Below are 17,246 nucleotides of genomic sequence, written 5' to 3' on the forward strand. Positions count from 1 at the left end.
ATAATCCATCCACCTGACAGGTGTGATATATCAAGAAGCTGATTAAACCAGCGGATCATTACACAGATGCACCTTGTGCTGGGGACAGGAAAAGGCCACCCTAAAATGTGCAGTTTTGTCACAACACAATGGGGGGTGTATTTATGTCTGTAATAAAGCCCTTTTTGGGGGTAAAAACTCATTCTGATTGGCTGGGTCTGGCCATTAAAAACACGTTTTCACTTTTTCATTATGGGGTATTGTGTGTAGATGGGTCAGAAAAAAATATGTTTCATCCATTTTAAGTTCAGACTGTAACACCGCAGCATCCTTCTACACAGATCTGAGATCATCTTTTCTCTACTTTTGGTCCAGTGTTCAACCTTCTAAACTGATCTAAGATCATCTTTTCTCTCCTGTTCAGTGTTGAATGGCCACAGCAAGTCGCCCCGGGACAGCCACAAGCCCAGAGGGAAGGAGTGGGTGCAGGTGAGGGAGCGCAGTGAGAGGGCCGAGGCCCGGAGGGAGCAGGCCCTCAGCCAGCCAGAGGCCACAGCCAGGGGCCACACTACCAATGGACTGCCTCACAGGAGGGCTGCAGAGGAGCCCCGCAAGCAGGTACTGTATCTATACCTGAACAGTATGCTTGGTTAATTCGGCTAATATGTAACTCTCTATAACGGTCATAAAGATGGCTGACCAGCATGCTTCAGTAACCACCAGGCGAGAGCAGACATTATCATTAGACGAGCAGTAATGTGTGACGACGATGAACATATTATTAATATAGTAACGTAACAGCAGCATGCTCAGTGTGAAATCCCTGAGCTCCTTTCCTCTCCTGCCTTTGAAACACAATCATTACACAGATGCAGTCTGTTACTATATTTACTACTGGAGCTGGGCTGTCAAATCTGCCTTCCTGTCCAAGAAGGAGCTCTGCTAAGGAGGAGAGGATGACGGGAGGAGGGAGAGTACCTTTGGCCCAGTTTAAAATGCACATTGTGGTTCTGACAGTTACATGAGCTAATCAGAGGGGAGCACTGGGGGCTTTGCCTCTCGTCAGAGAGAGCAGCATCATGACCGGCAGCTCGGCTCCCCCAGACAGCCGGTACACCGGAGCCGGGCCACGCTGTCTCATGTCGATGCCGGGCCTGGCGGTTTTAAGTGCCGCCAACTGACTAATTAAGGAACAATGAATCTCAATGAGCAGGGGAGAGCCAAGACAAACTACGCTGAAGTGATTGGCCTTTGTTCTAGCCCTCTGCCCTCTCTCTGCTTTCTGTCTCTCGCTCTCTCTGTCTGTCTCCCTGTGTGTGTGCTCATGTGTTGTACTGGCAGATTCACCGTCCTTGGCAACAGAGCTCCAATAATTTTGAGGCATTCACATTTTTAGTCTTCTGATATTAACTGTGAGAGTGCAGCATCAGGGCGATATCCAATCCCCTGGCCGATAGCACCGCGATCATGATCCCTAGTCTGTGGAAGGGAATCAGCCATAGTTCAAAATGATTATCATACAAGAACCCATTGGCCCTGTTTATACAGCATTTAGTTAGCGCAAGCCAGACTAATGATATTCTGTGAAATCTGAACTTAGGGATGTTTGGTCAGGAAAATTGAGCTGCTGCTCCTGTCTCCTGTTGACCTTTGTCTCCATTTTAAAAGTCATTATGCTGAAGACTATTCATGTAGACAGACCTTGAATACCATCTTTTCAGCTATCACATTGATGTGCTTGTTTTTATGTACTTTTGAGTGCTACATTGTTTGTGTTTTTTTAATTTTATTATGTGTGTCCGTTTCTCTATGCGCTGGAAGAGTCACGGTTACGCTTCCTGATCCGGTCTTTTCAAATTGGTTGCTGAGCTCTAGATCTCTTCCTATGGGCTGCTGAGCTGCAGTGGATCCAGTCTGTTCCTATGGGCTGCTGAGCTGCAGTGGATCCAGTCTGTTCCTATGAGCAGCTGATTTGCTGTAGATCCGTCCTCTTCCTATGGGCCGCTGAGCTGCAGATGTTCCGTATTTAATCTTCCCGCCATCCTGCAGATGGACTATAGCAACACATGATGTCATCCTGAGCCATCCCCCGCCTCCCCCCTCCTCTCTTTCCACTCACATGGGACCAAAATCCACTTCAGAGAGTTGGCTGTGGTTCTGTTCTCTCTTGTTCCCTCACTCTTTCTCCCTCTCCCTCGCTTACTCTGTCTGTTTCCTGTAATGATTTTTCTTGATTTTTTTTCTCGCCAGTCTTTCAGTGCCTTCTACAGGGGCTTTCACCTTCTCCACAGGGCTGGGATGTAGCCCGTCTCCTCTCTCTCGCTCCTCTCTGTCTCAGACCAGACTATTACAGAGCAAAGGCCGCTGCTCACATGCACACCAACCCTTGAGAGAGTTGTGCAGCAGAGTAGAGCCAGTGAGCCCTCTAGTGGTGAAACTAAAGTAGACAACCACCACCCAGCTCCGCTGTGCCTTTGTCAGCATATCTGTTTTGGTCACAGCTGGCCCACTGGCTTTCTGTTCTATTCTTTTGGTCGTGAAGGCAATATGGATGAGTTTGACCCTTAAGCAAGGTGTTTAAATTCTGCAGACAGAAGTCTCTGAATCTGATGTTGTCTTTGGTTATAGCTCTATCCCTCTAGAGTTGAGAATCTGATGTATTTGTTGAATCTTTGGCATCGTGCTGCTTTGAGACCCTGGCAGACGTCACACTGCGTTTAGCCACTCCGCCATCCATCACTCTGGCCTGCCGGGGCGACGGGGTTCGCTCTCTCTCTCTCTCTCTCGTGCTCTCTGTCTGTGTGTGTATTTTTCCACTATTGAGGGGAGCAGGATTTATGAAGGGGGTCACATTTCACTCCCCTTATCTTTTAATAGCCTCTCTTTGTGTTGGCTGCACCTGATAGAAGCAGGGCTGCAGCTGTATTGTACTCCTAATGCAGAGGTGTTCAGGGGGCAGCAGAGGGAACAGAGAGAGGGAGACAACTCTGCTTCTTCCGCTGGTGGGTTTGGATGGCTTTATTCCCCCAGCTGCGTTTAGCCAGTGAGGCCCCCGATGTAACTTAAGCTAGCTACATTTCAGAGCTCACATGTTCAGCAGGGGTTCTCAGATCTGCAGGGTAAAAAACTTTTATTTGAGGCATTAAAGGCGAATTAAAGAGCTTAAGGAAACTATACCAAATAAAACTGTCTTCATGTGCTGGGATAGAGTTTCAAGTCGTAACCTTTTTTTATGTAGTGTTCTCTACATACAGCAGTTGGCTCTAAAATTAAAGCCTCACTCCTATTTGGGCCGGGATGTTTTTTTTCAGGTGTTGAAGCTAACATTGTTTAGTTTTCTTGCCCTGTGAGGAGTGTTTGTCTACAATAGCAGATTTAAAAGTACAACAACCCATGTATAGGCTTCATTGAATAGCTGCAGTTTAAAATGTTTGCTTACTAGTTTGTACTTCTTCAATGTGAAGCCACAGCTCCGGAGGGAGAGAGAGCGTGTGTGTTATAACACAGAATGTTTATGAACAAATGTTTCTGATCTCTCTCTCTCGTTCTCTCTCTTGCTCTCAGGTCTTTAAAGTGAACGGCGTCACACGGCTCTCCCAGCCAGGTGTGCACACGGCCGGTGCCCAAAAAACGAAAGACTTCAGACTGCCGTCCAAAACTGTGACGGGCCAAGTCACACACACCAAAGCAAAACGAGAACTGGTCAAGAAAACCAAACTGAACCACCACAAACACAGCACTGCTGCTACCCATAGAGCCCATAGCAACAATCACCACCGCAAACACAGCACTGCTGCTACCCATAGAGCCCATAGCAACAATCACCACCGCCACCAGCGACTCCCCCTCTCCAACTCAGGAAAAGCCCAGAATAGCAAAGCAAAAACACGCAAACAGGTGCTATTATCCAATGGGGTGTACAAGGTGGCTAACGGGGGCGGTGTGCGCCTCAACGGTCGCCTCTGTGCCAAGCAGGAGGTGGGCAGGCAGGGGCGTGAGGGGCTGAGGAACTCCAAGCGGAGGCTGGAGGTGGCGGTAGCAGCCATCGGGGCGGTGGCTGACTCCCAGGGTCAGCTGGTCATCCTGGAGAATAACCCCAACCCTAAGAAGACAAAACAGCACCAGACCAGCCCTCTGGAAACACGCAGTAAGAAAGCATGTCAGGACAAGACCTTGGTCCCCAACGGACACATTGTCATGGAAACCACCCCTCCCCCGACCCTGCTAGCCCCACCCCCTCCCCCGACTCCTCCCGCCACACCACCAGCCAATCCAGAGCCAGAGCGTCAGCGGCCCAAGCGGGCGTCAGCCGGCAAGCTGATGTTCATCAGACAAGCACAGCAGCGGGGGCAGGTTGCCTCTAACCCTAACCACAACCGCTCAACTACCTCAGAATCCCCTTGCCACACTTCTGGACACAACCCTGGACATATCCCTCACAAACCAGCAGAGCCCCGGCCTGACAGGGAGTGGGAAAGGGAGAAGGAGAGGGAGAGAGAGAGGGAGAGGGCGGAGAGGAGCAGGGTGAGCTGGGCGGCGTTGGGTGAGGCGCCAGTGTTCTGTCCCACCCAGCGGGAGTTCCAGGACCCCCTGGTGTACCTGGACTCTGTGCGGGAGGGGGCGGAGCCCTGCGGACTGTGTCGGGTGGTTCCCCCGGCTGATTGGCGCCCAGAGTGCAAACTGAACGATGAGATGCGCTTTGTGACCCAGGTGCAGCGCATCCACAAGCTGGGCCGTCGCTGGGGCCCCAACGTACAGAGGCTAGCCTGCATCAAGAAGCATCTCAAATCTCAGGGCATCACCATGGAAGACCCCCCGCTCATCGGTGAGTCTAACTCTTAGACTGTCCCTACTTTACCAGCCACACACACACTTAACCCGATCCCCCTGGTCGTTGGTTGGTCTGACAGTCAAACACACATATAGGCTGGACGAATGTCTCAAAACAAACCGCTTTAGCAAACATTGGGTCTCGAAGGTATTGACAATACAATAAAATGTTTGTTGCATTCCACCAATGGTATCTGGTATTTTTACTGCAGATGTCAATAACAAAACTCAGATGTATGTCTGTGAGGCAGTAAAACCACAACCTAGCATGTTGCTTGACACCTTAGATTTCTCACTCAGGAGCTTTATGTGTTTTTACACTGAAAGAGGCTGTTTATCTGACTGAAATAAATGTTTGAGTCTGTATAAGCATGCGGCCGATGTTGTGCTATGACTTATCGAAGAAGTGTTAAACTCATGGCCATTGACCCTCACCCATTCCTCTCTCCCCAGGCGGCTGTGGGGTTTGGGTTAGGCTTAACCCTGTATCTGACCCCATCTCCCTCTCTTCCTCCAGGTGGCTGTGAGGTTGACCTGGCTCGGTTCTTCCAGCTGATTAATGACATGGGCGGCATGCAGCAGGTGATGGACCTGAAGAAGTGGAGTAAACTGGCTGATCTGCTGCGGATCCCCAAGTCAGCCCAGGACCGTCTGGCCAAGCTGCAGGAGTCCTACCTCCAGTACCTGCTGTCGTATGACTCTCTGTCCCCCGAGGAGCACCAACGCCTGGAGAGGGAGGTGCTGCAGGAGAAGGAGGGCTTGGAACGCCTCAGGGGGCCCCTGGAGGGCCACACAGAGAGGAACCTGGCCCTGCCGCGCTACGAGCCTAAGAACGGGCTGGCCGGCAGTCTGGTGCAGCGCAGCAACGGTCAGCTGTGCAGCCGGCTGAAGGAGCTGGACAGTCAGCAGCTGAAGGTGGGACGCCGGAGGCTGTTCGCTCAGGAAAAGAATAATGGGGACAAGACACAGCAGGAGGAAGAGGAGGCGGATATGGAGAAAGGTGTTCTCAGTGACCAGCACAAGTGTATTTACAAGGTGAGGCACAGGAAACAACAATGCACATCCTTTTTAAAACTGCTTTTTTGTTCATTCCTCTCACGCCTCCCACGTTATCTAGTTCCAGTCCTGCTAGCTTTATTCTGTTGTTCTAGCTGATGGAATGTAGGTCAGTGCTGAGCTGGTTGAAATGGAGCCACAGACAGCAGGCCTCTGCTTCTCTACTCCACATCTCCCTGCCCTGCCTCTCTCTGTGTCAACCCTGCCCACACTTCGGCCTACACACACATACAGTTGAAGTCGGAAGTTTACATACACTTAGGTTGGAGTCATTAAAAATTGTTTTTCACCACTCCACACATTTTTGGTTAACAAACATCTACTTTGCATGACACAAGTCATTTTTCCAACAATTGTTTCCAGACAAATTATTTCACTTATAATTCACTGTATCACAATTCCAATGGGTCAGAAGTTTACATACACTAAGTTGACTGTGCCTTTAAACAGCTTGGAAAATTCCATAAAATTATGTCATGGCTTTAGAAGCTTCTGATAGGCTAATTGACATCATTTGTGTCAATTTGAGGTGTACCTGTGGATGTATTTCGAGGCCTACCTTCAAATTCAGTGCCTCTTTGCTTGACATGATGGGAAAATCAAAAGAATTCAGCCAAGACCTCAGAGAAAAAAAATGGTAGACCTCCACAAGTCTGGTTCATCCTTGGAGCGTTTTCCAAATGCCTGAAGGTTCCACGTTCATCTGTACAAACAATAGTACGCAAGTATAAACACCATTGGACCACGCAGCCGTCATACCGCTCAGGAAGGAGACGCGTTCTAGCTCCTAGAGATGAACGTACTGTGGTGCGAAAAGTGCAAATCAATCCCAGAACAACAGCAAAGGACCTTGTGAAGATGCTGGAGGAAAAGGGTACAAAAGTATCTATATCCACAGTAAAACGAGTCCTATATCGACATAACCTGAAAGGCTGCTCAGCAAGGAAGAAGCCAGTGCTCAAAAAACGCCATAAAAAAGCCAGACCACAGTTTGCAACTGCACATGGGGACAAATATCGTACTTTTTGGAGAAATGTCCTCTGGTCCGATGAAACAAAAATAGAACTGTTTGGCCATAATGACCATCGTTATGTTTGGAGGAAAAGGGGGAGGCTTGCAAGCCGAAGAACACCATCCCAACCGTGAAGCACGGAGGTGGCAGCATCATGTTGTGGGGGTGCTGTGCTGCAGGAGGGACTGGTGCACTTCACAAAATAGATGGCATCATGAGGCAGGGAAATTATGTGGATATATTGAAGCAACATCTCAAGACATCAGTCAGGAAGTTAAAGCTTGGTTGCAAATGTGTCTTCCAAATGGACAATGACCCCAAGCATACTTCCAAAGTTGTGGCAAAATGGCTTAAGGACAAGGTATTGGAGTTGCCATCACAAAGCCCTGACCTTAATCCTATAGTTAATTTGTAGGCAGAACTGAAAAAGTGTGTGCGAGCAAGGAGGCCTACAAACCTGACTCAGTTACTCCAGCTCTGTCAGGAGGAATGGGCCAAAATTCACCAAACTTATTGTGGAAACCTTTGGAAGGCTACCCGAGACATTTGACCCAAGTTAAACAATTTAAAGGCAATGCTACCAAATACTAATTGAGTGTATGTAAACCTCTGACCCACTGGGAATGTGATACTATTATTCTGACTTTTCACATTCTTAAAATAAAGTGGTGATCCTAACTGACCTAAGACAGGGAATTTAGGATTAAATGTCAGGAATTGTGAAACTGAGTTTAAATGTATTTGGCTAAGGTGTATGTAAACTTCCGACTTCCACTGGATACACACACACACACACGACAGCTTCCTGACCCAGACGCTCCCCCTGCTGCTCTTCTCAAATCATATCGCATTTGTCACATGCGTCAAATACAACAGGTGAAATTTTACAGTGAAAAATCTTACAGTGAAATTCATACTTACAAGCCCTTAACCAACAATGCAGTTCAATAAATTGTTTTTAAATAAAATAAAGTTAAAAAATACAGAGTAACACAGTAGAATTACATAACAATAACGAGGCTATTTACAGGTGGCGCGGTACTGAGTAAATGTGCAGGGGTACAGGTTAGAGGAGGTGTGATGTAATATAGTTTCTAACCCTAGCCTGCTGTGTGTCTGTGATCATGACATCTCAAACGCCGTTCTGGTCTGGATTCCATTTCAATCGTTTCCCTCCCCAACACAAGCAGACCCATAAGACAATTACAGTAACCCAGAGACAGCACAGGCAGTTTTTATCGACGCCATCATGGCCCCTCCAATCTGACGAGGCATCCCAGGGAAGGTTCATATTAGCTAGTCATGCTCAGAAACGTTCGACATGGCGCTGCAGAGACTTGCATACAGTACACTCGGGTCATCCAGTCTTTCATTTTTCATTGCATCATTTAGCCCTGGTGTGTGTATGGCTATATGTTTCTCTTAAAGGCTCGTCCATAGGCTGGTATTTGCTTTTACAGGGTACCTGACTCTGTTTGATGCTAGTTGTACTATGTGGCCAATCTTGTGTTGCAGGGGAAATCTGTATCTCTCACAAACTTCTTTAGGATAGCCAGGAACACCATGACCATGTGCTTTAACAAAGAGCCCGGTGCTGCCGAGGTCGAGGTAAGAATGGCACGTCTTAGTCACTACTGTAAATTAAGCTTCTTTTTTTTTTTGTGTGTGTGTGCACATTTTATCGATCACTGCTCACTTCTCCTTTTTGTCTTCCTTGACAGCAAGAATACTGGAGGATAGTGGAGCAGAGGCACTGCCATGTGGCAGTGCATTATGGGAAAGTGGACACCAACACACACGGAAGTGGCTTCCCTGTGGGAAAGTCCGAGCCATTTTCTAAGTAAGAAGACCCAATGTCATCACACACTAAACATAGAAATACCCAATATGGTCCCACATTATTACGTTTGGCTTCATAAAGCCTTCATAATGCCTTCATAAGCACTACATACATGTGTTAATCTATAACCATATCTCATGCTTTTATAAATGGTTCATAAATTTGGCATAACTGACAATCACCAATGTTTCATAACCCGCTATGTCAAATATGATACAGTATGACAGATTTATAAATGCTTTGTGAAGCCTCAATTTAATTATTTTTAAGAGGTGCTTATGCCATAGAGTGGGTTATGTCGTATTTGACATTGGCGGTTATGCCACATTTGTGAACCCTTTTATAAAGCATGACCTACAGTTATACATTTGTAACACATTTGTGTAGTGTTTATGAAGGCTTTTATAAGCTGCTCGTTATTTATTTAACAATATCTCTTGACTGGCCACTGTGGAATGACTGTCCTCCATCTGACCCTGACAGTGACTGTTTGTGTCCCCCATCTAAACCTGACAGTGACTGTTCACTCTCCGTTTCAGACATGGATGGAACCTCACTGTCCTCCCAAATAATTCTGGATCCATTCTGCGGCATCTTGGAGCCGTGCCCGGTGAGATTTCTACCCTAACCCCTGATCCTCACTCTAACCCTCACCCCTGATCCTCAACCCCTCTCTCACACAAACCCTCCCCCCTGAGGCACCTCTCTCTCCTTTAGACAATGGGAAGATCTCAGTTGCATCCTCCTCGTCTCCTTCCCTAAACCCATTGGATAAGAATGCCAGAGGTCCCTCCCTTGTGACCTTTTCCTCCAATGGGTTTTGAGAAAGAGCTGAGGAGAGAAGACGCTAGGAGTATTGCGATCTTCCCATTGTGAGGCCTGTTGTGGTCTCTGCTGTTTTAAAACGGACTCCTCTGTCTCTCCGTAGGGGTGACCATTCCCTGGCTGAACATTGGCATGGTCTTTTCTACCTCATGCTGGTCTCGAGACCAAAACCGCCTTCCGTACATTGATTACTTACACACTGGTGCTGACTGCATTTGGTAAGTATCCCAACATGACCACCTCTGCCTCTCTTCCTCCTCACAGGTACATGTGTACTGTACAAGGACATTACAAAGATATGTGGTTTTTCTAAGGGGACATGGAATTAGCACCCATCTCGGATCAGGCTTGTAATTAGCTGATCAAATTCCATCCTTCTTGAACACACGGCAGTCTTTTGGAAATATGTATTTATGCCAAAGTGGCTCTCTTTAAAGCCACCCAGAAATGACTGGGCGGAAGCAAAGCCACAGACATTAGTGTGTTGTGTATTTGACCTGTTATGAAGGCAATGTTTATTCTCTTTGCATTAGCCCAACTTGAATGTACTGGTAATGAAGGGGTTGAGAAAGGGCATTGGCTGTAGACATCCAGCAGCCCAACCCCCTCCCTCCCCATGTGTTCTACCTGCTCATTGGTGGGGACACAGGTGAGTAGCAATGTGCTAGGAGGTTCCTGAGATGACGGCAAGTCATAATCAACATCATTGACCGCCTGCTCTCTTGAAGTATGAATGTTCCCCTCATCTTTTCATGGTGTGTCTGCATGTATTAGGCCAGGGGTTCCCAAACATTTTCACTCGGGGACCCCCCGTCCAGCACACGCCATGTTTATTTCTATGTGCACAAGAACTGCTCATGAGACAAACTGTTCACACCCCTCTTGGTGGTGGAGAGAATTTCCGGTTTAAAGCAGATTTCCTGCGATTCTACACATTTTGTCATGGGGTGCAAAGAAAATGTAGTTTTAAAGCAAATTTTCTTCCAATTCTGTCTAATGCCATGTCTAATGTGTATTCTTGTGATATTTGAGTAACCAAAAAATTACAACAGTATCTATGTGCTACAACATCTAAGTAAAAAAAAAAAAAGTTAGGTGATCTGGACATTTCTTAAGTTATAAACAGCTCGATAAAGGTACACAATATATACGAAAGTATGTGGACAGCGCTTCAAATTAGTGGATTTGGCTATTTCAGCCACACCCGTTGCTGACAGGTGTATAAAATCGAGCACACGGCCATGCAGTCTCATATACAAACATTGGCAGTAGAATGGTCTTACTGAAGAGCTCAGTGACTTTCAAAGGGGCACTGTCATTTTATTTATTGAACCTTATTTTAACTAGGCAAGTCAGTTAAGAACAAATTCTTATTTTCAATGACGGAATCTTGGATTGGCGGATGCAAGGAGAACGCTACCTGCCCCGCATGCATAGTGGCAACTGTAAAGTTTGGTGGAGGAGGAATAATGGTATGGAGCTGTTTTTCATGGTTTGGGCTAGGCCCCTTCGTTCCAGTGAAGGGAAATCTTAACGCTACAGCATACAATGACATTCTAGACAATTATGCACTTGTGGCAACAGTTTGGGTGAAGGCCCTTGTTTCAGCATTTCAAAGCCCCGTGCACAAGCGAGGTCCATTCAGAAATGGTTTGTTGAGATCAGTGTGGAAGAACTTGTCAGGGCTCTGTGCAAGCCAGTCATCAACCCCATCGGACACCTTTGGGATGAATTGGAACGCCGGCTGCGAGCCAGGCCTAATCGCCCAACATCAGTGCCCGACCTCACTAATGCTCTTGTGGCTGAATGGAAGCAAATCTCAGAATGGAAGCTGTTAAAGCATGGGCGGGGACCAACTCCATATTAATGGCCATGATTTTGGAATGAGATATTCGACGAGCAGGTGTCCACATATACTTTTAGTCATGTAGTGTGTGCAATGACTAACACAAGAGGAACTGATGATGAACTACCCAATTTTGGAAATGCACCTGGCGCCTTCTACGATTTATAACTTTCAAGTGTAAGTTTAAAGCTGCCCCCTCGCATCCCCTAGTTTGGGAAACACTGTCCTAGAGTTACAGGAAGGGGCCAGACAGCCTGTCTACACGTGCCAGAGTTACAGGAAGTGCTAGTTTGGGATGCTCTAGAACAAGCGTAAGTCTGTTACACTATTCCCAGAGGACCTAGTTGTCCAGTTCTATAATGCAATCAAGATCCTCCATTTTACAGATGAAACCACAGGCCATGATCCGTACAGACTGTGATTCCCCACAGGAAAGCGGACACTCAGGCTGTCATTCACTCTGTCAACCTTCTCTCTCGCACCTCTTGAGGCAGTGCATAAGCACAGGCCTTCCTCTGACTGTTCAAAGCTGAGGGGTTACACTGCACAGTTGATGTCCTGCATACCCCCCCCCCCCCCCCCCCCCCCCCACACACACACACACACACACACACAGTTGAATGAGCCTGAGTGGTCCCCTCTCGCCCTGCCAGGTATTCTGTTCCTGCTGAAGAGAAGGTGAAGCTTGACAAGGTGGTTCACACACTGCTGCAGGCCAATGGGACCCCTGGGCTGGAGATGCTGGAGAAGAACATCATGATCTCTCCGGAGGTGCTTTGTCAAGAGGGTATCAAGGTCCACCGCACCGTCCAGCAGAGTGGTCAGTTTGTGGTCTGCTTCCCGGGGACCTTTGTGTCCAAGGTCTGCTGTGGCTACAGTGTGTCGGAAACCGTTCACTTTGCCACCCCCCAGTGGATGAACCTGGGATACGAGGCTTCTAAGGTAAGGCTGGAGCTGCTGTCTGCTGCCTCCTTGTGGCCATTTAGAGATATAGCTCATTGTCTACAACAGTATCTCTAGAACAGTGCTGCTCACCCCTGTATCTGGAGAGCTACTCTGTCCTGTAGGTTTTCGCTCCAACCCTAATTTAGCACACCTGATTCTAATAATTAGCTGGTTGATGAGATTAATCAGGTTAGTTCATTGGGGGTGGAGCTGAAACCTCCATGAGGGTATTGTAGCTCTCCAGGACAGGGTTGGTGAGCCCCGCTGTACAGTCTATGCACAATTTTGTTCCTGTTGATTAGTGTAGTGTCATGTGTAATCTGTAATGTAGTTTAATCTGGCTGGTACAAAAGTCTGTAGAACATTGACAGAATATTCTGTTAACCCAGTGTCTCTCTGCCTTCCATCTGTAGGACCTTAAATGCCGGCACATAGCCAAACCCTTCTCCATGGAGAAGTTACTCTACCAGATCGCCACGGCCGAATCGAAACGCGAGAACGGACACCTTCTGACAACAATCTCCGCTCTTCTCAAAGACCTCAGGTGAGTAGCCATGGAAACCGGTCACATCAAAACATGGATGCTGTTAGCGTCAGCTGCCATGGCAGTATGATCAAAGACCCCAAATGCACTCCATGCTTTAATGGATGGGCTTAGTGTCTACATCAAGGCCAAAAGACATTGAAATAGGACTGACTGTTTGCTGTACTGTGCTTAATCCCCGAGTTGAGTTCTGTTGTGGCGTTTGGAATCACTGAGTTGTGTTGCTCTGTCTGCTCCAATAGGAACATAGAGATGAGACAACGGCAGGAACTGTACGAGGCGGGGCTTCTGTCTTCTGCCCGCTACGGAACACACGACAACAACCTGGTGCCCGGCGACGGACGCAAGAAACCCAGGAAGTGGCTGGCGCTAGAGTCCTCAGAGAGACGCTGCCAGACCTGCCAACACCTCTGCTACCTGTCCATGGTGAGAGCTGTGCCATGGAGAATAGTGCTAGGGCTGGGATACGGAGACTAGTGCTATGATTAGTTGAACTAGTGCTGGTGCTGGGTGAGGATGAATGGAGTTGACCACTCCATGAAAATATGTGTTGTGTTGTCTACACCAGGTGGTCCAGGAGAATGAGAACGTGGTCTTCTGTCTGGAGTGTGCTCTGAGATACGTGGAGAATCACAAGTCCTGCAGAGGCCTCAAGATGATGTATCGTTATGATGAGGTAAGATGCCTTCCCAGAAAACCGGGAACATTCCCAGGACATTAGCTAACATTCCCATTTAACTGCGCTATTCAATCTATTGCTGAAGCGTTACAGATTGCGCGATGGACATGTGAAGTACATTTTCTGATTGAGCTGTCACAAGCAACATTTACCGTGGACGTAGTCTCCACCACGTTGGGAACATTGCCTTTTAAAGTTTAAAATTGGGCTTTAACGCTGAACCTTCCCGCGATACGGATTGAATAGAGCCCTAAGCTAGTTAGGGTTTTATCTAACATTAGGATGATTATGTCCCAAAAACATTAAAATATAAATGTATTTTTTTATGATTTAAATTAAATATCCTTGGCATGTTTTGTGTTAGAACTTTTGGGCAACCTAATAAATGTTCTGGGAACAATCACAGAACCGATTTTAGTTTGCTGGGATGGCCCGGTCTTATCTGAGTAGAAATGCTCAGAACCTTCAACAGTAGAGTGGCGTAACATGCATATAACACATATGCTTTCTCTCTGATTCCTCCCTTCCCTGGCTGTGCCCCCCATGCTTCACCCCCTTGCAGGAGCAGATCAACAGCTTGGTGAAGCAGGTGTGCGGCAAGGCCCTGGGGAAGACGACTGAGAAATGTAATGGTGCGAGCCCCTTTAAACCACCACCCAAACGCGGTCCCCGGAAGAGAGCCACCGTGGAAGTGTCCCTGTCCCGCCTCTCCTCCCACCTGTCTCCCGCAGCCGTCTCCTAAAGACGTTAACACCCCTCACTGCCCCTCCATCTTAGTTTGGCCAATCACTGTTGTCCTTTTGAAAGAAATAAAAAATATTTCCAGCTTTTAATGCCCCAAATCTCCCCTACCTATGCCCCTTACCATGACAAACAACCCCCCCCCCCCCACTCCCCCCCATTAGTATGGCAAACTTCTGAAAGCAAACTGTATTTTTTTGCACTAGCACAGAAAAAACTATTTTTCAGTTTTTTTTTTTTTGGGGGGGGGGGGGTTAGTTGATGTCGTCCTTAGCATTAATTGAAAAGTTCACCGGTAAATGTTGTGCCCCTTGCACTGCCCCCCTCTACACTTTTTGAGGATAGGGTCAGATTGGTCTTCCCTACCCACACTGCAGTCACACCCATCGCCACCTGTCAACTGTGAACAAAGGGACGAACGGAGAAGGTGCTCCTTTTTTCATTTTTATTGAAAGTAGAACCCAAAGTTTGCGCTCGTCTTTAGTTTTTGAAGATGAATTGTTTATATTCTCCTTTTTCACCTGCAGCAGCTCTGTTGTTCAGGGTCTGTTGCTCCCTAACCCATGCCAGGTAAAACTTGAAAGGCAGATGTTTTGGCTTGCTTGTTTTTATTTTGGATTTTAGCTTTGATTTTAGTCTTCTGTGTTTATTTTGTCGTTTTGTTCCTTGGTGGCTGTGGAACTAGCGGTGCCGTGGCTGTATGTCAGAAATACAGCCTGGTGTGCCGTATGTCAGAAACACAGACCTAGGTGCCGTGGCTGTATGTCAGAAATACAGCCTGGTGTGCCGTATGTCAGAAACACAGACCTAGGTGCCGTGGCTGTATGTCAGAAATACAGCCTGGTGTGCCGTATGTCAGAAACACAGACCTAGGTGCCGTGGCTGTATGTCAGAAATACAGCCTGGTGTGCCGTATGTCAGAAACACAGACCTAGGTGCCGTGGCTGTATGTCAGAAATACAGCCTGGTGTGCCGTATGTCAGAAACACAGACCTAGGTGCCGTGGCTGTACGTCAGAAATGCAGACCTGGGTGCCGTTGGTCTCTGTGCCCGTAGTAGAAGGGAGGCCTCCTTCGCTAGCGAGTGAAAACTGTGCCTAATACTCAGCAAGGAGATCCATCATTTTTGGTGCTGTTGGTTATTATTACTGTATAACAATACAAAAGAAAGGTGAGGTGCTGGCTAACTACTACTCTCCTCTCCCACAGGGATGAGATTCAAGGTTTTCATGTCCCACAGGGTTAGGGTTCTAGGCTCTCTTCTCCCACAGGGTTAGGTTAGGGTTCTAGGCTCTCCTCTCCCACAGGGATGAGATTCAAGGTTTTCATGTCCCACAGGGTTAGGGTTCTAGGCTCTCTTCTCCCACAGGGTTAGGTTAGGGTTCTAGGCTCTCCTCTCCCACAGGGTTAGGTTAGGGTTCTAGGCTCTCCTCTCCCACAGGGTTAGGGTTCTAGGCTCTCCTCTTCTAGATGTGCAATCATGTTAACATTCCATTCTTCCAGTCCTATTGTTTCAGCTGTACGAGTAAACATGACTTATTTTATTATTATTTTATATTTTTATTGTGTATGCGTTCTGATGTGCGTGTAGAACCACTAGTCGAAGGGTGTAAAATGTGAAATATGGAAATCCATGTTGTTTTTTTGCTTTTTGCATTTTCCCTTTTTCAGATGTATTATGTTTGATTTTAGGAGACAGTGCAACACAAAAACAAACTTTTGTACATAATCCTGTAAATGTCTTTAAATACTTGAGCCTTTTCTGGGGTGAAGGAAGGAATGATGCCTCTAAAGGTATTAGCGGAAGCAAGGGAGGAAGTGCTTGATGAAGAAAAAGCCTTACGTTTCAGTTTCTTCATGTGTGTGAGTTTGATGCTTACAGGGTTGCTCTGGTTACGTGTATACATTTAAGTGCTGCTTACATCAGTGAGAAAGATATGGAGTAGCAATGGCCCCCTATTTTATTTTTTATTTTTTAGCTTTACTTTTTTAAAGAAAAGGGAAAATATGTTCATAAAAAAAAAATGTTTTAAATTTTCATTACTGAAAATTCAACAATGTAGTAGCTCATGTTGCACTGAGCTTGCCAGTGGTGGCTGACAAGGTGATCCTATTATCAAGTTTGTTGGTTGTTGTCCTTTACAGAAGACTGAACTGTTTTAGGACTATTTAATGAAAACCAAGTTGGATGTTTTCCACAGAAAGTGGTTGTCAAGTTTTTATGGCCTTACAATGTATTTTATTCAGAATTTCTTTTTTTTTTTTGCATTTTCTTTTTCTACAGTATAAACTATTGCTCACGGTCGGTCTGGCAAGTTAATTTATTAGCGATGCGTCTCCAACTTTCCTTCCACTTGGAAAGATTTCATGTTGGTTATATTGCCAGTTTTTTTTTTTTTTTTTTTACTTTTGCAGTTTGTACTAAAGGTTTAATAAAAACGTACAGACAATTTCACCGTCTTTTCTTTTGTACCTGTGTGTATGTCCGTCTTTGTTGTTCTGAACGCGTCATGTTACGCAGCTCACTAACCATTCTACGAATAAGTCTACTCTCCACGTCTAGGGGTCCAAGCCTGACTAATTGGTCCATAACTTGATATAAACGTGTGCGTTCAGTATGAAACTAAAGAGTAAGCGGACCGATGTTGTCTGGAATGTACCTGCATACTTACCAGGGTCCAGGATGAGTTCTGTCCCGACTCTAGTAAGCCAACCCAACCAGGTCATTGATGTTAAAATGGTGACAAATAATATAGAAAAAGGGAAAATCTAAAAGGCATGCCATAACAAAAAGGTATGAAACCAACGCTGTAAGACCCCACCAGACCGAGAGGCTACTTAGTCCCCCTCTCACTACTTAGTCCCCCTCTCACTACTTAGTCCCCCTCTCACTACTTAGTCCCCCTCTCACTACTTAGTCCCCCTCTCACTACTTAGTCCCCCTCTCACT

The 17,246-nt window shown here is 46.7% G+C and overlaps 1 protein-coding gene across 3 annotated transcripts in view; it reads left to right on the forward strand.

Annotated features, from left to right (window-relative positions):
• Nucleotides 1-16,746, forward strand: part of LOC110488210 (protein Jumonji) — an 85,204-nt gene extending 68,458 nt beyond the window's left edge. The window contains exons 7-19 of one of the 3 annotated variants that reach the window (XR_005041416.1): nucleotides 404-597; nucleotides 3,544-4,804; nucleotides 5,327-5,844; nucleotides 8,393-8,485; nucleotides 8,599-8,717; nucleotides 9,257-9,327; nucleotides 9,646-9,760; nucleotides 12,042-12,330; nucleotides 12,747-12,877; nucleotides 13,120-13,303; nucleotides 13,446-13,553; nucleotides 14,119-15,232; nucleotides 15,295-16,746. Coding sequence is in view for 1 of the 3 variants with exons in the window: in XM_036971818.1 (XP_036827713.1) it covers nucleotides 404-597; nucleotides 3,544-4,804; nucleotides 5,327-5,844; nucleotides 8,393-8,485; nucleotides 8,599-8,717; nucleotides 9,257-9,327; nucleotides 9,646-9,760; nucleotides 12,042-12,330; nucleotides 12,747-12,877; nucleotides 13,120-13,303; nucleotides 13,446-13,553; nucleotides 14,119-14,298 (3,263 nt within the window). In the remaining 2 variants the exon portion in view is untranslated. Of the gene's footprint in view, nucleotides 1-403; nucleotides 598-3,543; nucleotides 4,805-5,326; nucleotides 5,845-8,392; nucleotides 8,486-8,598; nucleotides 8,718-9,256; nucleotides 9,328-9,645; nucleotides 9,761-12,041; nucleotides 12,331-12,746; nucleotides 12,878-13,119; nucleotides 13,304-13,445; nucleotides 13,554-14,118 lie in introns of all 3 variants that reach the window. The other 2 variants (XR_005041415.1, XM_036971818.1) reach the window with 2 other exon arrangements.
• Nucleotides 16,747-17,246: the final 500 nt, after the last annotated feature.

The sequence above is a fragment of the Oncorhynchus mykiss genome, chromosome 32, assembly GCF_013265735.2.
Source record: "Oncorhynchus mykiss isolate Arlee chromosome 32, USDA_OmykA_1.1, whole genome shotgun sequence".
NCBI lineage: Eukaryota > Metazoa > Chordata > Actinopteri > Salmoniformes > Salmonidae > Oncorhynchus > Oncorhynchus mykiss.